Raw genomic sequence first — 25,134 nt, 5'->3', positions numbered from 1 at the left:
AATGTATGGTGATTAACATAACAATAAAAAATTAAAAAAATAAAATAAATTCCCCCATGGGGTGCCTGGGTGGCTCAGTGGATTAAGCCTCTGCCTTAGGCTCAGGTCAGGATCAACAGTGTCCTGGGATTGAGCCCCTTGTAGGGCTCCCTGCTCAGAGGGCTATCTGCCTCTCCCTCTGCCCCTCCCCGCTGCTCATGCGTGTGTGTGTGTGTGTGTGTGTGTGTGTGTGTGTGTGTGTGTATGTGTGTGTATGTCTCTCTCAAATAAGTAAACAAAATCTTTAAAATAAAATAAATTCCCCCAGTTCGTGCCCATCAGAAATCCAGACTATCTAAAAAATTCCCTTTAGTTTAAAAGAGTTTAGGTTTCATTCCAAACACTGAGGGTTTTCAGCTGCCTTACTCAATAAAAAATAGCAGATGAAGCCACCGTTGTCTTCCTTTGTCAGGAACAGAGAAAAATGACTTGGAAAGATCCGGTCTATTTTTTTAAGGCCGCTGCTTGGGTTGGAGAAGTCATGCAAGGAATCCTGTGTCAGAGCATGAGCATCCGCCCTTACTTTTACTCCACAATGCCCTTCATTACACGTGCCTGTGTTAGTGTTCTAGATCTGAGAAGTCTCTCATGCCATGAAGTCAGTGGGTGGTGGGTTTTCCAGAAGAGGGATGCAAAAGTCCCTATACCCTGAGTTTCAAAGGATTCCATTCGGGCCCCTGGGTGGCTCAGGCGGTTGAGCATCTGCCTTCAGCTCAGGTCATGATCCCAGGGTCCTAGAAACCGGTCCCACATTGGGCTCCCTGCTCAGTGGGGAATCTGCTTCTCCCTCTACTCCTCCCCCCTGCTCGTGCTCTCTCTCTCTCTCATGCTCTCTCTTTCTCCCAAATAAATAAAATCTTTAAAAAACAACAACAACAAAGGATTCCTTTCTGCTGGGGCAAAGAGCTAACTGAATGAAAGAAACTGATTGAACACACTTAAATGAGACATCAAACACTTTTATTAGGTGCAGCCCTCACTTAGTTCTCCTGAAAACGGTAATCGGCCACTGTTACATGTATTCATCCATGAAAGCAACAGCTCTGCACACAGAACTAATCACGTGCCAGGAGTTACCAGGTCTGCACGTGCAGTGATTTGGAAAGCAAGTGATAGAAAAGATTAAGGCAGCTTGTTAAGAAAACATTCTCCCTAGGCACCTTGATTCCTTGTGGTTTTCTCTCAGAGAGCTCCAGCAGAGGGCTACCTCACAGGTTGATCCTCTTTCCTTTCACCAGCCGCCCTCGAAATCTACACAAATCCTGGAAATAAAGCCAAACACAGTGAGTTGATGGAACACTGGGAATCTGTTCAGCATAAGACAAAGGAGATTTCTAGCATCTGCCAACAGTTAAATGGAAAAACTCTGCACAGGAGTCCTGTCAGTTAGTAAATAAACCATATTCCAGGACTCCAAATGATGCACTTGCCCACATCTAGACTAGTGTCGAACAAACTAAGAGAGCCAGTCCCCAGGAGGTCAGCCTGTCTTATTTGGCTCTGCTGTTGACCACAGGTATCTTCAACCGGCTGAGCACGGTGTTTGGTCACAACTGCCCACACTGCCGCCCTCCCCTTGTCCTGCTTTCCTTTAGACACTGCCCCATTTTGAGTGATCTGCTCCTAAGTGAAAATGATGTCATGAGTTTGGGGTTCATTTGTTTTTTCCCTTTGTTCTCAACAAAACAATTCAGACTTTTTTTGTTCCTTGTTTATTTTTGAGCAGACAGCAAGGTCAGGTGGAAAAAACAGGTTTCGAAATTCGACCTCATTCCGAAATGTAGCTCTTTCGCTTACGTCACTTTGGCCAACCTCTTGGACTTTTCACTTTCTCCTTAAGAGCGTGGAGTGAGGGGAACCTGGGTGGCTCAGTGAGATAAGTGTCCGACTCAGGTCATGATCTCAGGGTGGTGGGATCCAGCCCCACGTCTGGCCCCTCGCTTAGTCGGGAGTCTGCTAGAGATTCCCTCCCTCACTCTCTCCTCTCCCCTGGCTTGTGTGCACTCTCTCTCTCTCAAATAAATAAATAGATCTTAAAAAAAAAAAAAACAGTGAGAATGATTGTTCCACTGGGTTTTGGTGAAGAAAGTAAGAATAGGGCTATGAAAGTGCTCTTGTACCTCACAAAGAACTTTATCGCAGAAGTTAACATCATCATTCCAAGTAAAGCTGAGAAACTATATCTGCGAGACGAACATTTTATTTTTTTTAAAGATTTTATTTATTTATTTGAGAGAGAGAGAATGAGAGAGAGAGAGCACATGAGAGGGGGGAGGATCAGAGGGAGAAGCAGACTCCCGGCCGAGCAGGGAGCCCGATATGGGACTCTCGATCCCGGGACTCCAGGATCATGACCTGAGCCGAAGGCAGTCGCTTAACCAACTGAGCCACCCAGGCTCCCGAGACTAACATTTTAAAATAAATACAGGAGGGGCACCTGGGTGGCTCAGTCCGTTAAGTATCGGACTTTGGCTCAGGTCATGATCTCAGGGTCCTAGGATTGAGCCCCGTGTCAGGCTCCCCACTCAGCAGGGAGTCTGCCTGTCCCTCTCCCTCTGCCGCCCCTTCTCCTCCCCACCTCTGTGTGCCTCTCTCTCTCTCAGATAAACAAAAGATTTTATTTATCAGAGAGAGAGAGAGAGAGAGAGGCACGGCAAGAGAAGGAGCACAAGCAGGGGGAGTGGGAGAGGGAGAAGCAGGCTTCCCGCTTCCCATTCGAGCCGGATGCCAGGCTCGATCCCAGGACCCCGGGATCATGACCCGAGCCAAAGTCCGACGCTTTTAAAAGATTTAAAATCTCTTTAAAAATAGGATGAAATAAATACAGGAGGCAATTCATTTATCACGACCTGAAAAGCCTCAAACATAATGTATGCCTGCTTTAAAATTCAGAGTGTTGCACGGAAGCCCCACTTGACAAGATACGGTGCCTTCATAAGGCATTTTAAGTACTGGACCAAGGAAGGAGGACAAGACTTTCTACCATCTGCAAATGTGAAACGAGAGCCTTTTCAGACGTGGGATAGATTCACAGGTTCAGAAGGGAGAAGTGAGGTTCTTAAGCTGGGAAGGAGTTTCAGAAGATGACTCCCAGTGGCACGGTAGCTTAGTGTTGGTGTATGGTACTCTTCCCAGGACCGGAAGGCCCAGAGTTATCACGACAGTCGGTCTCCTTGGGGGTCCTGTCACCCCCGTAGGAAACGCATGCATTTATGATTAATGCACATTAAAACATAGGATCAGCTTCTTGGTTCAGAGGCTAAAATGGACTTCACCTACAAAGTAAATACGTTTATTTGCCTTGACTACAGTTTGTCTGCTAATCATCATCAGCGTTGAATGTCCACTAGTTACGAAGAATTTACAAGTGATGTGTGTTAAGTAGAAAGGGATATGAAATAATGTCTCATGCCCCCTATTGATAAGCATCAGTGGTTTCTGAAGTCTGCTCCATGACACTCCAGATGTGAACTGACCCAAGCAAAAACCTGCTTAAGAATTGCTTTCTGGGAGTCTTATTGGATTTACATATATGTAAATACTCTGCTGTATACACATAAAGGAGGCCTGTGAGTGAAAGCCCAAACCTTTAACTTCCTTCTGTGCATTCAGAAGGTAGCCTTTGTGCTTCACTTGCTCTCCTCTAGACCTGTGTTCTGTTTCCACCTGTCTGTCCTTGAACAGGATAGCCTGCATACCACAGGGCGGCCAAAGACATAAAGAAGCCTGGGGTGCTCAGGTGCCCCCCGCCTGGGAAGCAAGTACAAGCTGAAATCCCACTGTCATTCTTAGTGGGTCTCAGCAAAGCTTCTGCAAGGCGCTCTAAACAAAGCATGCTATACTTCCAAAGTACATCAGGTATGAGAGTTAAGCAGCTGAAGGAAAGAAGAAAAAATAGTCTTAACCTATCATCTCAGACAGACGTACCCTCAGCGTGCTGTCTTTTGGAATTCCATGTAATTTGTTTGCTATCTCCATAACCTCTCTCTCAAAGATTTCTTGACTGGTGCCTTTGACATCGATGTAGTGGCAGTCCGAACTGGCGAAATGGCAGGAAATTGCCTGTGCAGTGTGACAGGATTAATATTGGGGGAAAAAAAACCATTCCATTAACACCAGCAACCAAACAGGGAGACTTCTTTTAGAAAGTCAGCTATTTCACTCAGCGTTTGATTTCTAGAATGTTCCGTGGTGTCCTGTGTTAGTCTCTTCAGGGTTCAGTGACCCCCACCCCCACGCCCCAGGGACAGTTAAAGGCTGACTGAGAAATGACAAGAGGTTTTGAGCTCCCTGTGATACTTGTTTTCAAAATGGGCAGGGAACATAACGACACGAGTAAGAGGACTTTAACTTTTGAACATGTGATTTGTCTAGTGTGTGGATGTCCTCAAGTCCTAAACAGGAATGTGTTCCGGGGTTCTTCATCATCTTCCTAGAGAAGTTAGTTACTCAGCTGAGTTTGTGGTGGGTTGTTATTTCAATGGCTACAGATCGTGAAAAAAAAAAAAAAACAACCCACAAAAATACCTTGCAGAAGAAAATAATATACACGCCCACCCCTCTCAAATCAAACAGACATTTGAAGTCCGATAGCATTCACGTACAGTCCCCATCTTGTTTCCTTCTGAAGGTAAGATGGAGGTTACTTGGTTCTCCCCATTGTTGAAAAAGTTATAAGCTGATCTAAACTTAAACCCCGCTTTCCTAGTTGCAAGTTAGTTCTCTTGAGGTGACCATGTCTACTGGAAGGACTGCCTGCTTTGCCCAGAACATCAGACTTCTAGGCGGTAGAGTCACAGACTCCATTTCCCACAGAAGCCCCCACACCACGCCAAGGAGGAGTGACACCTGAGGCCAAAGGGGGAAAGTGCACACCCATATACATGGGTTTATGTATTTCTTTTAAGGGTTCATATTTTCCCAAACATTAAAGTAGTTGAAAAACTACTGAAAAATTGCAAAGTCAGTACGTTAAATCTCAGATTACTTACGTTTTTTATTCTGTAACTTTTATTTTCAAAGAGTAATCATTCTATACTCTCTCTCAACTTTTTAACATGGACCGTTTCAATATGTAGTGATCCTACCTCAGTTTATGATCCTGATCATATAGCAAGTAATATAATTTTCTGACTCATACAACTTTCAGATCTTTGGTCTCAGCTTCCTGTTCTTATACACACACAGACACATACGTTTCCATTTTTCATTTCAAGTTGAATTTTGAGGCTAAGGATCCCTGATTAAAGGCCCGAAGTGGTGAAACTCAGGAACACTCACATCATTTGTGTCACTGGGGCCGTACCCTCTGCTTGAAGAGTTCCGAGGGTCCTGCTGGTGGAGAGTCTGATCTAGTCTTTATTTAAAATGTTGGCATTGTGTTCCTCATGGATAGTTTTTGCATTAATTTTGATTTTCTAAATACTGCCCTAAAATATCATTTAACTTGATTGCTGAGGGGGTTTTTTTTGGCATCTTCCCCCCGCCCCCGTTAAATTTTGCCCCACAAAAGAGTGCCTTCTTGCCTCTCTCTCATCCCGGCCCCGTCAACCTGATGGAAATATGAATGAAGGAATGGAAGGTGAAACCTGGTAGCTAAGTCTTCACTTCAGGGAGACAACGGGGGTTGGTGTGACAAACTGGAAGCCTTCACTCAGCCCCAAAGAAGCCCCCAATATTTAGTATCAAGACCATGTTATATGGGGAAATGAGAGTCCATAGTACTGTCAGATCTGCTGAATTTTTGAGAAGCGAAAAATCTGGGAGTATGAGAAATGCCAATTTTTTTTAATGTAAGCGATGAAATCATTAGGTTTGTAAAACATTCTAGGGCTAAAACAAATTCTGGGACTAAGAGGTGAAAAATATGGCTGCCTGTGAAATCTGAGGTCTGGGCAGCCAATTCAGAACCTTTGTTTAGAATCAATAATGGTTTTCCCAATAACAAAGCTATTATAAACTGTCCTCTTATGTGATTACTGTGAGCTATATACATTCCAAATCTTATGATTTTAGTATGTCAGCCATTGTGTCTGCCTCCAAAAGCACCGGCTGTGGGCTCCCAAGTATGTTCTTTCTCTGAAGCAATTCTATGAATGTTCGTAAATCAGTATCAGTAGGATTGGGATCCTGAGGTCACCCGGCTTCTTACTGATAAGAGCAAAAAAGCATGAGGTAGCAAATAGATTTCCTGGTAAATATAAACCCCGCTAAAGGCCAGTTTAGTTCAATGTCCAAATCTCATAACGTTTCACATATCTTGACATTTTTGTTTCTAACCTCTTCATCTTTGGAAGGTACAGTGATGTGAGTGCATACCTTCCGGTATCCTTGAGTTTTGTTCCAGCCAGATCCATGGATGAGCAAAGGATGAAAGAAAACAGTGTCTCCCTTCTCCATCACAAGGTGCACTCGGGGGCTGTTTTCATCATAGTCCTGGATCCCGTAGAACATTATGTTAACTCCCCCCTAGAACACACAAGAAAACCAAAGTCTGTATTAGAGGAACCCGTGATTCAGAATTTTATCAATGACTCATTAGGAAAAGCAAAGGTTTCCTAAGTTCTGCCAAGAGAAAGAGATAAATAGACTCTTAAGCTGTAATATATACAAAAACTTCTCAGATATCTGGTTGTAAAAATCATGGATTTGGGGGACCAAAGGAAGAATCTGAAATTTCCACTTAGCCTTCATTACTGAATTGTAAGTGAAGATCTAGACCATCTTTGCATTTTGCGGTTAACACGGGAGATCCCCTTTCCAGCCTGAATCTTAACCTCTCTTTCCCAACATGATGTTCTCTTCACCTGGAACTTTGCCTAAATAATTCTTCTTTGGCTAAGGAGTTCCTCTGAGAAGCAAACTGTTCTTCCAAGCCAACAGAGAGAAAATGCTCAAGTTTCCTCAGCTCAGAAAGCACTCATGTCACATCCAGAGTAAAGAAAGAAGAATAGTCAATTAAAACATTGTGTTTTTTTATAACTACTTCCAAAGTTACTGCTTCAGTAATGGTTATGGGGGGGGGGCACGGTATCCCATTCTCCTCCCTAAGGCTCTCCCACATTCTTCTGGGGGGAAGGGCCGCTTTCCTGCTGGACTGTGTTGGGACTTTGACCCAGTACCCTTCTCTCCTGGCCAGGGTGGATTTGTGACCTAAGCTTGGTCAATCAGACCTCCCACTGTTGTCCTCACTTTGAATCTGAACAGAGGATTGATCAAAGACCCTGGTCATGGTCAAGATTCAACTGTCCCCACCAGGTGTCCCAACCTGACTGTTCCCAGGGAACGGTGACTCCCACTTTCCCTCTCCCCAGAGCCAGCCAGGCTTTCCATGGACTCAGCACGTGCCTGCGTCCCTCCAAGACACTCCCTTTGGCTTACGTCAGCCACAGCCCGCTTCTGTTGCCTGCACCAAACTTTCCCTAAACCTCAACTCAGTTTATGAATCTTACCGTTTCAGATTTTATATCCGAATCCAGACTCAAAGATTTTCACTTGGCACTAATCCCCAGTGCAAGAGTTCTAACTAATTGAGGCAGAAGTCCTGAAACCCATATTCTTTACTTCCTACAAAACCACATTCATTCTTCCTGCCTTAACAACACGTGCTCTCTCATTCTGACCATCATTATGGGGTTTGCAGGCCTTATTGTCTGATACCTAAAACACTCATAATCTCCTCTCTGGTTTCTCTGCCTCTGGACTCCTGACCTCCAGTACATCCTGCTCTAGACCTCAAGATTATCATTCCTGAAGAGCCAATTGAGCTCACCATTCATGGGCTCAAAAGCATTTGATAGTTTTCTCACACCAACAGTTCAGTCAATAAACCATTCAATGGGCACACAATGGCATGCTACTCCTCCTTCCCCAGAGCCTTCCTTGGTCTCTCTAGCCGGGAAGAGATGATTCCCCCCTCTTCTTTATCCTAAGGGCCAGCGATCAGTGCATAAGAATTACTTGGCATTTGAGACATGCATCTGGTGTTGTGAGTGTTTATGTCTGACCTCTGCCATGAGGCTTAATCATCTCAGATCCTATACAGCGCCTACCAGAGTTTCCCACGCTGGTCAGCTTTCCAAAACTTGTTGAAAGAAAAATGATTATCTTACCTGACATCCTTGAATTTTCTCTGATCCTAATTCCAAAACCTAAAACAATGTTTTGCTAGGAAAGGAAATGCCATCTCATCGTTAAAGTTCTTTATGGATACTGATAGGAAATCAAAACAATAAATCTTCTGGTTGAGATATATCCACTAGGGGCTCCTGGGTGGCTCAGGGAGTCGGGTGTCCGACTCTGGATTTTGGGCTCAGGATATGATCTCGGGGTCATAAGATCAAGCTGCATGTGGGGCCAGTGCTCAGCAGAGTCTGCATGTCCCTCTTCCTCCCCCGCTGCCTCTCTCTGCTCCCGCCACCTCTCACATGTGCAAATATCGTGAGCTCTCTCCCTTTACCTCCCTCTCTCTCTCTGCGTCTCTGACTCACATAAATAAATAAAATCTTAAAGAGAAAGAAAGAAAGAAAAGAAAGAAAGAAAAGAAAAGAAAAAAAAGAAAGAAAGATAGATTTATCCTGTATGCAGACATACCTCCCACTTAGGATAACCATGTGGCTTCAGGTGGCCTTTGTGTGTGCCTGGGAGCACACACAGGCAGCCATTGTTCTCGTCGATGTGCTCCATGGCTGTCCAAGCACAAACTATGTTATTGCTGGGCCGGAAGGGGAAATAGTACAGATCCTGGTGCAAGGGATGACGGGATGTCTTCTTGCCTGAAACAGAACCTGCTGTTAAAACACACCTGAACCTCAGAATTCGTCGCCTTTGCCCGCAAAACCAGAACAATGACTATCGCTACAAAACCCAGACGACGGAAACGGCACTATAGAAAATCAGCATGCCCAGAGAAGCACCACACTGGAATATCAAATCCACAGGGTGACTCCAGATCCTACACTTTTTTTCTGGGTTTCTGGTAGCCGAGGACTCACACCATTCTCTAGCAACTCATAACATATCATGGTCTGTGTTGTGCTTTATTCCTTTGTAACTCTGGTTTGAGCACAGAGCATAGTATTCAAAACAAAGTTTGATTAGTTGAAGAGAGTAGACAAATTTGAAGTTCCCTGTTAGCCTTCAAAGTGGCTGATACAAACACTATCAATGAACTAAATTAATAAAAGGCCGCCAAGAAGTTCCTTGTGAAAGTAGAAGCACTTGGTGCACAGTCATTGTGTAGAATCAGAGGTCACAGAACCACATTTCCGTGGTTCCCTGTTTGCGCTCTGAACTTGGTGTTCCCCAATCCCCAACCCCGACCTCTCTAAGCAAGACATCCAGGGTGGGAGAGATTTCGTGGTGCTACGCTACAGGCCAGTCACATAAAGCTCTCCTGGCCTCTTTTCTCCAGAAAAAGTGGAAAAGGATAAAGAATCTTGAAGGACCCATTTATTACTCCTGATAGAATACATTTTCTCAGCATGGCCCAAGAGCTGGGGCTAGCTTAAAAATGCAGATTCCTGGGGGCGCCTGGGTGGCTCACTCAGTCAAGCATCTGACTCTTGATTTCAGCTCAGGTCTTGAGCTCAGTTTCATGAGTTCAAGCCCCGCTTTGGGCTCCATGCGGGGCATGGAGCCTACTTTTAAAAAAAAAATTTTTTTTGGACGCCTGGGTGGCTCAGTTGGTTAACCGACTGCCTTTGGCTCAGGTCATGATCCTGGAGTCCCTGGATCGAGTCCCGCATCGGGCTCCCTGCTCAGCAGGGAGTCTGCTTCTCCCTCTGACCCTCCCCCCATCTCATGTGCTTTCTCTCTCATTCTCTCTGTCTCTCAAATAAATAAATAAAATCTTTAAAAAAAAAAATTTTTTTTTAAATACGGATTCCTGGGTTCTAGCTTCCAAACCAGTTTCTCTGGGAGTGAGATCTTAGGAGCTACATTTTAGCAAGCACAAGAGCAACTGTATTTTGTGATTTTAAGAGCAACTGTAGTATGTGATTTTTTAAATTTATTTTTATTTTTTGAGAGAGCGAGAATGAGAGAGAGAGAGTGTGTACATGGGGCGGGAGGGTCAGAGGTAGAAGCAGACTCCTTGCTGAGCAGGGAGCCCGATGCGGGACTCGATCCCGGGACTCCAGGATCATGACCTGAGCCGAAGGCAGTCGCCCAACCAATGAGCCACCCAGGTACCCTAGTATGTGATTTCTAAGAATAGTTTTAATTTTGTTAGGAATAATAATGTCTTCAATCAGGAAGGCCAAATTCACACTATCATAGGTGAGAATGGTTAACAAAGCTTAGAGGTGATGATTGTAATCATAGGAGCCTATGGTATATGAACAGTCATGTTCATTAAACCAAACTTTTGAGTAGCAAGCCAGTCGTCTGAAAATCCAACAATAACCCTACAGTTAACATCTGAGATCACTACTGTACTTCACCATTGTTATGACGTATGCTATTTTAAGACTTAAATAAAAGGACATATATATTTATTTATCAAAGTTTAACATTTATACACACAGGTATAGTTAGAACACCTTAAATTATTTTTTTCTCTTTTCTTTTTTTATTTTTTTGGCTTCTCCATAACAAGTAAGAGGCCTTTACCAGAATCTGGAGGTTTGTTTATTAGCATTGTATGCATGGCCATAATATTGGGTCCAGTGAAGCACTCCACATATTTCAGAATCTAAGAGAAAAGAGGAGAAAACGTTTCACGAGAAATGCAATGCACAAAAGTGGCACAAAGTACAATTATCTGTACAAGAGCCAAGATGCCAAGAATTAAACACTTGGTAGGAGCGCCTTGGTGGCTCAGGCAGTGAAGCCTCCAACTCTTGATTTCAGCTCTGGTCATGATCTCAGAGTCAGGATCGAGCCCTGTGTTGGGCTCCTTGCTCAGTGGGGAGTCTACCTGAGATTCGCTCCCTCTGCCCCTCCCCTCCAAATAAATAAATAACTATATTTTTTTAAGAAACCACTTGGTATTTCACGACACTGCAAACAAAGAATGAAAAAGTTGGAACAGGAAATCTTCAACATTGAATTAAACAGGCTTTTCCGAGCCAGTTGGAAGCCCAACCGCTTTTTCTACAAGAGAGACAAGTGTTTCTCTGAGGTATCACCTGGGAAGGACAGAAATACTCTTCTCTCAACTGGAACTGTCCACAGCTGCCCAGGGAGAAGGCAGCTTCCTCTTTCCCCCACCGAGACTCCTCATAAGAAGGGACCATGAGGGGCCCCTGGCTGGCTCAGTCGGTAGAGCATGCAGCTCTTGACCTCAGGTCGTGAGTTCAGGCCCCACGTTGGGCGCAGAGCCTACTTAAGAAAACAAGGAGGGACCGTGAGAGGCCCCAGCACACATGCAGCGGCCATGCATACCCCAGAAGAAAACAGAAGAGCATCTGGGGCCACTTCACAATCAGAGCACCTCCCATTCCCCAGCTCTTCACCGAGGCCCTCCAAAGCAGACAGAGTGAAAGGAAACGGGGGTACGGTGGGGAATGAGATGAGCAGGTCCCTGCCCCCATGGAGTCGATTTTCTGGTGGAAGAAGGGTCTTCAATAATGACATGGGCACGGAGGCTTGAGACCAAGTTAGCAATGAGCATGGGACCCGGGCTCTGGCAGCTGGGGTGCTACCTCCTTGCGTCTAACCCACCAAGGGAGGGGTACGTGCAGAAAAGACTGGGCATTGTATGCCTACTACCTGCCAGGGGCTTTATGCATCAGCCCACCTAAACCTCACAGCGGTCCCTGAAAAGTAATGCGTCCATGCATTAATAATCCTTTAAAGAGAACACCCCACACAAATGAGGCTAAAGCTAATAAACTGCCCAAGTTGGCAGAACCAATTAAACGAACAAGATGGTATTCAATCTCCAATTCTGTCTGACTCCAAAAACAAGCATATTCTACTGCTTTCTACTTGATGCCCTATAAGGAATATTGGCAACTTGGGAATGAAATGCTTGAAATGGTACCAAAATCCTAGGAGTCAGGACTCATACTTCTTGTTTTTATAAAGCGTGTCAACTTTTGGGATTCCCTCAGGCCAGTGTTTTCTTTCTTTCTTTCTTTCTTTTTTAAACTAATCTCTAATCCCACTGTGGGGCTCGAATTCACAACCTCGAGATCAAGAGTCTCATACTCCCACGACTAAACCAGCCAGGCGCCTCCGACCAGTATTTTCTAAATCTCAGTGATACTCAAGAGCCATTTTACCATTTCTATCGTACTTTACAGAGCTGCCCGATAGTTAGCCAATAATTTCCCTAAATCGACTCACGTCTTTTCCTGATTTATTCCTGAGGTCCATAGGATGGATGTGCTGGTTATTTTTTCCAATACACATCAAAATAAATACCCAACTACTAAAGTCATACCCTTCTCCTAAAAATCATTTCATGAACCAGCAGATGCATGCATGAGTCACACTTTAGAGAGGTGGGAAACCTGGACGTCCTGGTCGTGCTTACTCTACCACATGTTGCCTCTAACTTCAAGCTTTTCCTCCTTGATCAATGCTCACAAGTTCCATTTCCATAGCAGGACTTGAGTTTGGGAAGAATGGATAGTTCAGCAGGGCCACGTCCCCTCTTGTCCCCAACCCGAGGGGCTGGACATCAGAGGTGACTTACCTGTACCGTCTTTTTCAGGAGGCAGTTTTTCTTTTCTTAAAATATTTTTTAACTTTTTTTTAAAGATTTTATTTCTTTGTCAGAGAAAGACCGAGAGAGAGAGAGCAGCAGGCAGAGGGAGAAGCACGATCCCTCCCCACTGAGCAGGGAGCCCAATTGGGACTCGATCCCAGGACCCTGGGATCATGACCTGACCCGAAGGCTGACGCTTAAACGACTGAGCCACCCAGTTGTCCCATTTTTTTTTTTTAGATTTTCGTTATCTATTTAACAGAGGACAGAGAGAGAGGGAACACAAGCAGGGGGACTGGGAGAGGGTGAAACAGGCTTCCCGCTGAGCAGGGAGCCCGACGCGGGGCTCGATCCTAGGACTCTGGGACCACCCCGAGCCGAACGCAGATGCCTAATGACAGAGCCACCCGGGCACCCCAGGTGTCCTAGTTTTTAACTTTTTTTTTTTTCTAGGTTTAAGTAACATCCACACGCAACCTGGGGTTTGAACTCACACGCCAGAGATCAAGAGCCACAGGCTCGGGACACTTGGGTGGCCCAGGCGGTTAAGCAGCCGAGTCTTCATTTCGGCTCAGGCCGTGATTTCAGGATCCAGAGATCCAGCCCCATGTCAGGCTCTGTGCTCACTGGGGAGTCTGCTTGAGATTTTCTCTCTTCCTCTCCCTCTGCCCCTCCACCTGCTCGCGCCTCACTCTCTCTCTAAAATAAATACATAAATCTTAAAATAAAAAAAAAGTCGCGTGCTCTACCAACTGAGCCAGGCAGGTGCCCACGTGAGGCAAATTTTCTAATCGCCCTTGGGGTTATAATTTCTAACATGTACTATATGCAATGTGTCCTTTAAACCATTCTCCGTAAATGGTTCATAAACTGTGATACATTTATGCAGTGGGATGCTACGCAGTAGTTTAAAAGTATGATATAGAGTAATATATAAGTGATACGGAAAGATGTGTAAGATCTATTATAAGTGGAGAAAACATGGCGACAACCAGTATGTTCCCACGTGACACAAAAGGTGTGGGTAGATAGGTGCACCTGCATAGCCATGAAAAAATTCTAGCTGAATGCACCAGAAAGCTCAGCAGTGAATGGGGCTGGCGGGTGGGAGACTTCCTTTCTCCTGTTATGCCCTGCTGTGCTATGTGGATATCTTCATAACTATGAATTACTCTTAAATAATAATAATTTTTTAAAACCGACTTTAAACCTGAACACAACCTTGGGCACCTGGGTGGCTCAGTTGGTTAAGCGACTGCCTTCGGCTCAGGTCATCGAGGACTCGGGATCGAGTCCCACATCGGGCTCCCTGCTCAGCAGGGAGTCTGCTTCTCCCTCTGACCCTCCCCCCTCTCATGTGCTCTCTCTCTCATTCTCGCTCTCTCAAATAAATAAAATCTTTAACAAAAATAAATAAATAAAAAATAAATCTGAACAAAACCTTAAACCTCTACTGACCAGATTCATGAGAAAAAAAGAAACAAAGGGATGTCCAGTGATGAGACCTGCAATGCCCCTCCTGTTGATATGCCATATCCAGAGTCGGAGAGGCTCTGTCTCTCTCTAAGGCAGAATTCCTAACCTTCTCAACCAAGGATAATGACCAAACTCCAGACAGGGTTTCTCCGTCTGGACACTACTGACATTGGGGGCTGGATAATTCATTATCTGGGGGAGGGGGCTATTCTGTGCACTGTAGGATCCCTGGGCTCCATTAGCAGCATGTCCAGCCTCTACCCCGAGAGAAGCCGGTAGTACAGGGTCCCCACCACGTGACAACCCAGCATGGCTCCAGGCACCGCCAACTGTCCACCTCCAGTTGAAAACCACTGCTCACCAGCCACAAGACAAGGGGGCCAGAGAAAGTGTAAGCAGCAATTCCGGAGGCAAGCATGCAGGTGGGCTATTGGACTAGAGGGAAAGAAAATGCAGGAAGGCTCTCGAACCTCAGGGAGAGCACAGTATCTGAAGAGTTCCTTGTCTTCTTGGAAATCTTGGACCTTTGAAACTGTCTTTTCACTTGGCACATATTCTGATTTTGCAATGGACACATCTCTCATTATCATCATTTGCTCTGGTTTCACCTCCCCCTGGCAGATCCTTTCAAACTCGCTCCTAGAAAATTAAATTGGCAGATGATGTCATTAGTGCAGGCTCCAGACACCTGGCCTGGCCAGTTCTGTGGAAAGATTCTCGAAGATGGAGGGGGTGGTGTCTCTGCACCAGGCTGACCTCCGGGCCAGGCTCAGGAGTTCTGAGGACGGGGAAGAGAAACCGGCCAGCTCAGAAGCCCCCTCTCCTCACCGTGAGGCTGGAATTCACTGCGGGAACTCACATATCCTTTAGCCTCCCAGAACAGTGGGGAAATGTCTGTGATTTGGTTTGCACCTGAGTAATAAGGGCAACTACTTCTCTCATACTTACCACGGGCCAGGCCCCCTTCGAAGGACTCTTGTGTACTTCACCTTATTCAGTCCTCACAACAACGCTAGGGCATAAGACACACAACAGGAAGTAGCGGGGCTAAGATTAAAGCCAGCTGGTCTGGCTCCAGAGCTCATGTTCCTAACCACTTCCCAATGAGCCAATCACTGAAAAATATCTGAACACACACACGCTCATCTTACTCACATTCCTACTGCAAACATACAACATTTCTGTAAAACAACGAAGGGTTACTGTACCTAAAGCGTTTAATATCAGCATCAGATACCAAATTTTTAATGACAAGAAACCCATTTTCTTCATAAAATTGTCTCTGTCCTAGGCTTAGATCATTATTATCCCGAGTATACCTAAAGGAGAAAAAAAAAATTTCCAAATAAGTCCAACTGAAAAATCACAACCCAACAATACGTATCGAGAGCCTGACAAATGTTCATACTCTTCCACCCAGCATTTCTATTTTTTATTTACTCTAAGAAAATAACCTGAACAGTGTTTTGAAACAAGTCTTTGGGATTTAAGTTTATTGATTTTTTTTTTTTTTTTTTAGTAATCTCTATCCCCAACATGCAGCTCGACCTCACGAACCAGAGATCAAGAGTCACATGCTCTTCCGACTGCGCCAGCCAGGCGCCCCCAGTCTGACCATTTTTTAAAACGTTTGGATCCAAAACGTTAACTACTGCTATCACCAAAAAATAGAAGAATTAATTAATTATATCCACTCAATGGGACAGGACTCAGGCATTAAAAATGAAGAGCATGGGGCCCCTGGGTGGCTCAGTTAAGTGTGGACTGGTTGTTAGGGCTCAGGTCATGATCTCATGGGTCCTGAGATCAAGCCCCAAAATGGTCTATGGGCTCAGCGGGGAGTCTGCTTGAGATTCTCTCCCTCGGCCCCTCCCCCCACTTGCAATGTGTGCACTTTCTCTCTTAAATAAAGAAATCTTTTTAAAAAAATGAAGAGCATATGATAGTACGGACAGTGCTTACTATAATAAAATGTATTTAGATTTGTTTATAACCAAGACACTACTTGAAAACAAATGCAAAGAAATACAAGAAAACATTTTTTAAGTGATTATCTTTACATCATGGAATTTTGGATGACATTTTTAAATTCCTTTTATTTCTCTGATTTTCCTATTTGTTCTGTAATGAATATGCACGGTTTTTCAGGTGGGGAAACAAATTCAATAGACTTTATGTTTTAAATTGTCTAGATCATACATTCTCAGAAGAAATCAAAGTCACAAAATCCAAGTAAGTGCATGGCAAATGCACAATCTCAGATCACCCAGTCCTTTCTTCTGGATTGGAACTGTGGCTCTACGAGAATATTCTATGGAGATCAATGTCTTCCCCTACAAAGGTAATTTAAGATAAACCAAAGATACTAGCTAATATAGCAATAGGACCACAAACTACAGGCTAACTTAAATGAGGTATAACATGCCTAAATTTGAAAAAATCAGATTATACACTTCTGATACTTTTCCCCTAATTTTTAAAATACATATAAAAAATAAAGTTTTTTAAGGTCTTCACATTTTCCCCTAGCTCTAATTAGAACAAGTCCTGGCAACAGCCAATTTGTAGAATGAGTTTTTTAAAGAATTTATTTATTCACTGTAGGGAGAGAGAGCACAGGCAGGGGCAGGAGCAGAGGGAGAAGGAGGAGCAGACTCCTTGCTATGCACAGACCCTGACCCGGGGACTCCTTCCCATGACCCATGAGATCATGACCCGGGCCAAAATCAAGAGTCGGACGCTAACCCAATGAGCCACCCCAGGCGCCCCTGTGTAATGAATTTTCACCAGACAACATGAGATGTATTTTATATCTTAGTTACCACTAGAAAAAGCTTTATATACATTGTATGGTTAAAAATGACAATTCGATCTACTTACTGGAATTGTGGAGGCTGGAAACCGTTAGGAGAAACAGCCCCTGAAGTGGGGTGAGCTACCTAGGTGTGAATTAAGGCAAATAAAATGAAATTTAGGAATCGATCTTTTCTAGAAACAACAGTCTGCCCAGGATTCCCTGGCATCAGGGAAGACTGGGTTGCACACATAGCCGCTGACAGGTACGCACGGTTGCTTACATCATTTCATTTCAGGAAGTCCAGACAAGGGACTGGAAGACCCAAGACCTTTATCGCCATGCCTGCAGCCCAGTGCAGGAGGCCTAGACCCGTAGGGCTCACTAACCGGGTCCAAGGTTACCCAGCAAAAAGGTGCCTCAGCGCAGATTTGATCCATTCGCTTTACTTCATAGCGTCCACTAGTTTATTCCACGTGACTATTTCTTCCACTAAACTGCTGAACAAATAAAAAGTGTAAGGTTAAAATCTAGAAGTGAGGAGAACTGTGCTCTTCCAAAGATGGGTACTGAATGCAGTGGGAGTCCAGTCCAAAATACAAGAAACTTTTGGCTTCTTCTTCTTCTTAAAAAAAAAAAAAAAAAAAGCACTGGGTGGTGTATGCAAACTGAACCATGGAACACTACATCAAAAACTACTGGTGTAATGTATGGTGATTAACATAATAAAATAAAATTTTTTAAAAAGTCTATTAAATAAACAGTGGCTCTAGGAAAAGTATGGTCCACATAGTTCAGTATAACTTTAAGTATCTTAAAGAGCTAGAAATTATGGAAATTCTTTCTGGTTTTCTATCCAGGGAACCACAGATCATTTACTTAGCCTCTCCTTCTTCTTGTCCTCTTAATTTTTTTTCATTGTTTCTTTAGCTTAAGGAGTGACGGTCTGAATGTCACCACTCATACACGTTATTTTCTGTCATGTCTTTATGTAACTGGGGGCAGTATAATCCTCTGTTCTCCCTGAGGCAGAGAGGTTAATGGCCTTTGTCAGCCACGAGCAAGATGTGGTAGACAGAAAGCAATATTTCAGTCCAAAATCCTTCTCCCTACTATTGTGGATTCTGGTGGTGGTGGTTGCCCAAGTTGGAGCCCAATTCGGGGCTTGAAGTACAACCCTGAGATCAAGAGCTGAGCTAGAATCAGGAGGCAGGTGTTTCAGGGACTGAGCCATCCAGGTTCATTTTCACAGTAGTCACAGACTGGACCTGGAAACCTTCATTCTGGTTCCAGTTTCCCCAGTGCCCGTGGGTTGGTGGTTCTCACCTTTGGGCATGTATCAGAAACAAGTGAAAACAGACGGCTGGGCCCCACTCCCAGGTATGTGGAATCCATGGGTCTGAGATGGGCCTAGGAATCTGCATGTCTAACAAGCTCGCCTGTGCCGGGCTCTGGGCGGTCGGCTCACGCGCGGCCAAGTGCAGAAAATGCCAAAGGAGCTGAGCGCAGGCCCCTCCGTCAGGACTTCCACTCTCCCCTCGCAAGGCAGGGAAACAGGCCCTAGGAGGGCCCGGAGGGCTGGGGTGGAGCCACATCAGCCCCTGAGGTCGGCCCCGTCACGACCCCGCTGGGAGCTTGGGGCCACCCGCGCCGGGACGCCGCGCCCCCCGCCCCCGCTGCCCTGGCCCCCGAGCCCCGCTCCGTCCCGGGTGCCCGGGACACCTGACACCATCACGGGGACGCGGGCGCGGAGGAAGGGGAAGAGCTCGCTGGGCGGCTGTGCCAGGAACCCTGGAGGCCACCGCACTTGCAGCCCGAGCCCCGCGCAGCCCAAAGGATACGCGCGCCCCGGCCGTACCCCGGCCGAGGTGTCCCAGCACAGTGCGCAGGCGGGCGCCAGCACGGGACTGGTTCATGGCTCCGGCGAGGAGTCGAGTCGACCAGGCCTCGGTCCTGTGTCCGGGCGGCGGGCGGGGCGACGAGCACAAGGAGCCCTGGCCGAGCGCGCAGAGCTCCTGGGATTCCGCCTTGTGCGGAGATGCACTGAGCCTCCCGGGCCACCGTACAGTGAGGACGTCCTGCCCACAGCCCCAGCGCCTCAGTGATCACAGAGGTCGTCCCAGCCGCACGCAGCCGGGGAACTGTTGTTGTAGGGCTTAGCGACCGGGTTCAGGTCGCCCAATGAGAATTGAGCCAAAACATGACCCGTATAGCCAAGGCCTAGTTTCAATTTAGTTTATTCCACGTGACTGTACCTCTGGCTCAGCTGCTGAAGTAACAATTCAGATATCAGCCCTAGAAGTAACACGTGCTGTTCAAGAGATGCAGCTTAATTGCTTGGGAATCCAGTCTGAAATATTAGAAACACACTGGATGTTCCTTAAAAAAGAAAAAAGGCACATGAAGTAAATGACTCCCTGAAGCTTGTCTCATCCACACAGTCTAGTATTATTTTAAAATTTCCTAAAGAACTAGAAATTGTTTTTATTTTATTTTAGTTTTTTTACTTTAATCTCTACACCCAAACGTGGGGGTGGAATTCACAACCCCAACATCAAGAGTCACACATTCCACCAACCAAGCCAGCCAAGCACCCTTTCCTTCCTTCCTCCCTCCTTCTTTCTTTTTTTCTTTTTCTCTTTCTTTTTTTTCTTTCTTTCTTTCTTTCTTTCTTTCTTTCTTTCTTTCTTTCTTTCTTTCTTTCTTTCTTTCTTTCTTTCTTTCTTTCTTTCTTTCTTTCTTTCTTTCTTTCTTTCTTTCTTTTTTCTTTCTCTTTCTTTCTTTTTCTTTCTTTTTCTCTTTCTTTTCTTTCTTTCTTTCTTTCTTTCTTTCTTTCTTTCTTTCTTTCTTCTTTCTTTTCTTCCTTCCTTCCTTCCTTCCTTTCTTTCTTTCTTTATTCTTTCTTTCAGTTACTTCGGGGACAAGTATACAGGATTTGGCCACCATCATCTAGGTCATAAACATCCATTACCTCTCAAACTTCCCTCCTACACTCTTTTCCTCATTATTTTGTGTGTATGTGGTAAGAACACAACGTAAGATCTACTCTCTGAGCAAAGTTGAAGTAGATAATGCTAGCTATTGACACAACCATGCTGTATGTAATCTCCAAACTATTTACCTAGCATAACGGACACTCTGTAGCCTTAACCCATCCCCTCTCCAGTCTCCCCTCCCTCAACCCCTGGGAACCCCCATTCTCTCTGCTTCCATGAGTTTGACTCTTAAATTCCTCCTGTCAGTGGTAGCAGGTACTTGTAGCCCTGTCACTGGCTTCTTTCACTTAGCATAGTGCCCTCAAGGTCCATCCATGTTGTCACAAATGGCAGGAGCTCCTTCCTTACTAGGGTTGAATCATATTCCATTATGTGTGTCCACCCTATTTTCTTTACCCTTTCACTTGGTGACAGACACTTAGGTGGTTGCCGTATCTTGGCCCTTGTGAAAAGTGTTGCAGTGAATGAGGGAATGCAGATATCTCTTGGAGATCTAATTTCAGTTCCTTTGGATATATACCCAGAAGTGGGATTGCCGGATCATGTGGTACTTCTATTTTTAGTTTTTGAGGTCCTTCCATACTGTTTTCCATAATGGTTATGAGAACCAGAAATTCTTTCTGGATTATCTTTCTCGTGGAGTCTCGGCAGATGATTGACCTAGCATCTCGCTGATTCTTTTCTCTCCCTCGTTTTTCTCATTGTTTCTTTGTCTTAGAGTTACTTCCAGAGAGTCTCACCTTATAAACATGTTATCAGTTTTTTTTTAAGATTTTATTTATTTATTTGAGAGAGAGAGCAGGGGGAGGGGCAGAGGGAGAGGGACAAGCAGACTCTGTGCTGAGAGCTGAGCCCAAGGAGGGGCTCCATCTCGAGACCCTGAGATCACGACCTGAGCTGAAATCAAGAGCCAGACGCTTCACCCACTGAGCCACCTGGGTGCCCCTAAACATCTTATCATTTCTTAAGGGATGTCTTTATGTAATGTGGTGAAACTGCCATACTCACGGAGAAAAGCAGGCCGGGACTCAGAATTTAGTTTATTAGCTGCTGCCTATTTCCTCTGAGGGAGGGTGGAGATTTCTCAGCATCCAGAGCAAGGCTTGCCCTTTGGCCTTCATCTTTGGGTTCTCTCTCCTTTTTCCATGATTACTCCTTACCCAGACTCTCAGGTTATTTTAGGTTGACAGAAATGTCCTGGGCCTTCCCTCATGAGCTCCTAACCTCCTTGCCCACAAATTGATCATCACATGGCGGCAGCTGATCCTGATCTCGTTGACTTGACTGCCAGGGGTTTTCAGGAGAGGCCCTTATGTTTATCCTAGTTAAAAGTGAAGCATCTGGCCTTTGGCAGGTACTGGAAAGAGAATCTGCGTGTTTCTGCTTCTGAGAATACAGCTCCTGCACCGGGCTCTCGGGGGAATAGCTGAATCCTTACTGCCTTCTCCTGGTGGAAAGCAGGCACTGCTAGGAAGAGGCCAATGTAAATTAAGTTCAGGCCAACCCAGATGATTTAAAAGACAAGACCTTCAGCCACACAGGCCCTGAAAGTTATTGGCTTTCCTGACCAATGGGAAAGAGTGAGATGAAACTCCACACACCCGTAGGTTTAATGTTCCGCCCGAAGACCTTGTTTTCCAAGTGTGTGAAAATCCCTGCCCGCTCTGCCGTGAGCTGGTTTAAGTGGAGGGTCGTTGAAAGAGATGAAGGAAATCTTTGAATGTTTCCAGTTATTGTCTGCCTTTTTAAAATTAGAGGATGCTGGGTTTAAGATGTCTCACTGAAGAGCCCTTGGGGAATTAAAACAATAATTTCTCCGTGGGTAAGTTGATGAATGTCACTAGCTTTTAAAAACAGTGATTTGGATTATTTGGAGATTCCCCAAGTGCGCATCTTTAACAACTGTGTTATTAAAATAAAAATATTTGATATTTTGGCCAGCCACCTGCAGCCCTGCCCATCTGGGCTTTCTCAGCTACCGTGGGGCAGGTCAGCGCTCCCAGCAAAAGCCAGCCGACCCCTTGTGCAGTAACCCCTATCTCCGGTCTTGACTGTTCCAGAACCTCGTTCAGGCGATTCTCCTCCTCTTCCCCCTCTGTTGGATCTCCCCCTTCATCAGCATAGAAGCCTTCCGCCAGCGCCGCACTGGTGATAACCTCTTCCTCCAGCTCCCGCTCATGCATTTCTCCGCTCCTTCTGCGGCAAAACTTGAAAACATTGTGTAAATTTCCCGTCTCCGGTTTTTCTCCAATTTCCTTTGGAAGCCGATCAACCTTTTACCCTCCCCATTCCACCAAAAGTGGTGGTCAAAGTTGAGCTGCCATCACCAAGTGGGGTGGTCAACGGCTGATTCTCATTTTGAAGCTTATTAGACCCCAAACATCACAGGACCCAGGGAAACACGGACGCAACTTGCGTCCCTGCTCCTTCTCCGTCTCCTTTGCTGCGGTCTCCCTCATCCCCCAGGCTCCTTGGACATCTCTTTTCTATACACACGGGTTTCCCTAGTTATCTCTGTCTCATGACTTTAAGTTCCTTCTGTAAACTGTCGACCCCCAAATTTTTATCTCTGGCCTCAACTCTCCAGCGAATTCCAGACTCTGTGTATCCAACTGCCTGCTTCCACATCATCACCAGGATTTGTAACAGACATCTCAAAACAGAATTCCTGCCCTTCCCCCCTCAAAAATCATGCCCCCCACCAAAGAAAAAAGTATGTCTATGTCCTAAGCCCCGGAAAGGGTGAAAGTGACCTTGTTTGGATAAAGGGTCTTAGCCGATATGATTAAGGATCTGAAGCCGAGTTCATCCTGGATTATTTGGGTGAGCCCTGAATCCCAAGGAAAAATCTCTCTGGGTGGCTGACATCTCACTACGCCCTCTCCCATCCTGTTGAGCACCACTGATCTCTGGTATTTTGTGACGAAGGTGGGACAGGGAGGAAGGAAACAAAAAATCACACACACACGGGTACACACACCTCACTGCACTCATTCCCGTGCTTTAGACCTGACTTACGATTTCAGAATCTGTCCCATAAAGATCATGGTCTTTTCACATGAAAATAATTTAAGGAAGACAGGATAAAGATACTTCTAAGAGCACAAATATAATTAAGGTATGTGCTGTATTCTTTTTTTTATGGTTTTATTTATTTGACAGAGACACAGCGAGAGCAGGAACACAAGCAGGGGGAGTGGGAGAGGGAGAAGCAGGCTCCCCGCCGAGCAGGGAGCCCGATGCGGGGCTCCATCCCAGGACCCTGGGATCACGACCTGAGCTGAAGGCAGACACTTAACGACTGAGCCACCCCGGCACTCCTAGGTGCTCTATTCTAAGACAAGCTTTCTATAAATCATGTCCACACAAAGCGATGCAAGCATATTTTCTCCAAGCCTGTTTCTGATAGAAGCCATAAGTAAAACTAGTTTGAAGAACTGACCCGGTGTGCAGTGCTGAGATTTGTAATCTTTCAGCACGAACTCGAAATTCAAAGATACAGATGTATAAATCCAGCAGAAGATGAAAGGATAAAATTATCACTTATGGAACTGTTTGGGTTGAGAAATGTCAAGAGGACTGGGGTATATTATCTAGCATGAAATGCGGAAAAATCAACCAACAAACCTTTCCACACTTCTTGAGCACCTCACTTGTACAGGGCTGTCTGCAAAGTAGAGAGGAAAACAGGGGACAGCAACCCTCAGCAAGAACCTACCTAGCAAGGGCGGACAAGCTGCTGGAGGCATTTCTCCAGAGAAGAGGGAGAGAGGGTGGAACGAGACACTGCTGGGGGGAAGCGGGGTTCTGGGCGTGATGCCAAATTGCTCAAGAATGAAGAAAGGGACCTGTCAGTCCTGCTGGAACATTTTAGCCTTCCATGGCCCCTTTGTATATAGTCCAGCTTGACATTTATCATTTTATACATATATATGTTTATATATATATAAACATATATATGTTTGGGGTGCCTGGGTGGGTGAGTCGGTCAAGCATCTGCCTTCGGCTCAGGGCGTGATCCCAGGTTCCTGGGATGGAGCCCCACGTCATCGTCATCGGGCTCCCTTCTCAGCAGGGAGTCTGCTTCTCTCTCTGCCTCTCCCCCTGCTCCTGCTCGCGCTCTCTCTCAAATACATAAATAAAATCTTCAAGTATACATTATTATTAATGTAGTCACTATATTGTATGTTAAATCCCCAGAACCTATTTATCTTCCAAATAGAGGTTGGTACTCTTTCACCAACAACTGCCCACTGCCTTTACTTCTAGCCCCTGGCAACCACCATTCTACTCTCTGGAGTCATTACAGATAATTTTTAAATTGTGTGTTTGTGTGCCCGCGTCTATGTTTCAACCATTTGGCAGTAGTCATGAGCATTGTTAAGAAAACTCTAGACTTTATCCATTTTAAAATCCCTGCCAAGTATGGAAGTTAAAAAAAAACCCAACAATTTCATATTGTTGTCTTAATTTGGCTGGCTAGGGGGACTGACAAGCTTTTATAAATACATTGGTATGTGTAATTTTGTGAATCGCCTGTAGATGTCTGTATTGGGGTAGGTGAAGCTCTACTACTGTAGTAACAAGTAAACCCCGAAATCTTAGTGGCGCAACAAAATACCGTTTCCTTCTCGGTCACGTCACAGTCACACGGGAGTCAGCAACTCTCCTTAGTGCAGCGATTCAGGGGTCCCCACATCGCTTTGTGATGCTGTCCCCTAAAACCTGTGCCCCTTGAGGACACCAGTGAGAGCCAAGCGACTGTCATGGTGGCCGCTGAGAACTCTAGAGACTGGGGCAAGCTCCAACCTCTGAGAACCGGGAGTCCAGTGGAGGGTAAAACCATGACTCTGGAAGCCAGTGAGCCAAAGAGAAATGCTATCAAGCCCGGGGGGGGGGGGAGGTGGGGGCGGGAGAGATCCCCGAGAGGATGCGTCATGTCCAGAGCTGCCCTGCTGTTTGACGATTCAGGTATTTGGGGATTGGATGTTTCTCTAAACTCCTGGCCCCAAACTGCTAGCTTTGCCGGTACTACAGGAAAGCAAATTATGCCACAGTCTGCCCGCAGGCCCCGGGGATGGGGCTTGGCAGCAGGGGCTCGTGAGATCTTCCTCCCTGCTGGCCCCTGCAGGGCCCGGGAAGCAATTCTTGTGAATAGATTTATTTACAGAGTA

At 45.5% G+C, this 25,134-nt stretch overlaps 1 protein-coding gene across 1 annotated transcript; it reads right to left on the bottom strand.

The window, feature by feature from the left end:
* Positions 1–982: 982 nt before the first annotated feature.
* Positions 983–19,107, bottom strand: LOC114203621 (phytanoyl-CoA dioxygenase, peroxisomal-like). The gene is made up of 9 exons (XM_028096964.2): positions 18,806–19,107; positions 17,051–17,109; positions 15,379–15,489; positions 14,641–14,809; positions 10,651–10,732; positions 8,632–8,813; positions 6,358–6,507; positions 3,967–4,101; positions 983–1,301 (listed from the first exon to the last, which is right to left on the bottom strand). Exons 1-9 carry the CDS (start codon positions 18,878–18,880, stop codon positions 1,248–1,250), a joined length of 1,017 nt encoding a protein of 338 aa, XP_027952765.2. The 5' UTR covers positions 18,881–19,107; the 3' UTR covers positions 983–1,247.
* Between the last annotated feature and the right edge of the window lie 6,027 nt (positions 19,108–25,134).

The sequence above is a fragment of the Eumetopias jubatus genome, unplaced genomic scaffold (genome assembly GCF_037043125.1).
Source record: "Eumetopias jubatus isolate StellerSeaLion01/CBP00866 unplaced genomic scaffold, mEumJub1_p1.0 scaffold_8, whole genome shotgun sequence".
In the NCBI taxonomy this organism is placed as follows: domain Eukaryota; kingdom Metazoa; phylum Chordata; class Mammalia; order Carnivora; family Otariidae; genus Eumetopias; species Eumetopias jubatus.
This window is presented reverse-complemented; position numbering and strand designations above follow the sequence as displayed.

Bases quoted from the DNA above. Each gene is read 5' to 3' on its own strand.
- LOC114203621 (XM_028096964.2), bottom strand. From the start codon at position 18,880: ATGAACCAGTCCCGTGCTGGCGCCCGCCTGCGCACTGTGCTGGGACAC. The intron at 4,102-6,357 runs GTATGCACTCAC...CACACTGCACAG, and splicing joins AAACTCAAGGATACCGGAAG to GCAATTTCCTGCCATTTCGC. The intron at 1,302-3,966 runs GTACGTCTGTCT...CTTTATTTCCAG, and splicing joins CAAAAGACAGCACGCTGAGG to GATTTGTGTAGATTTCGAGG.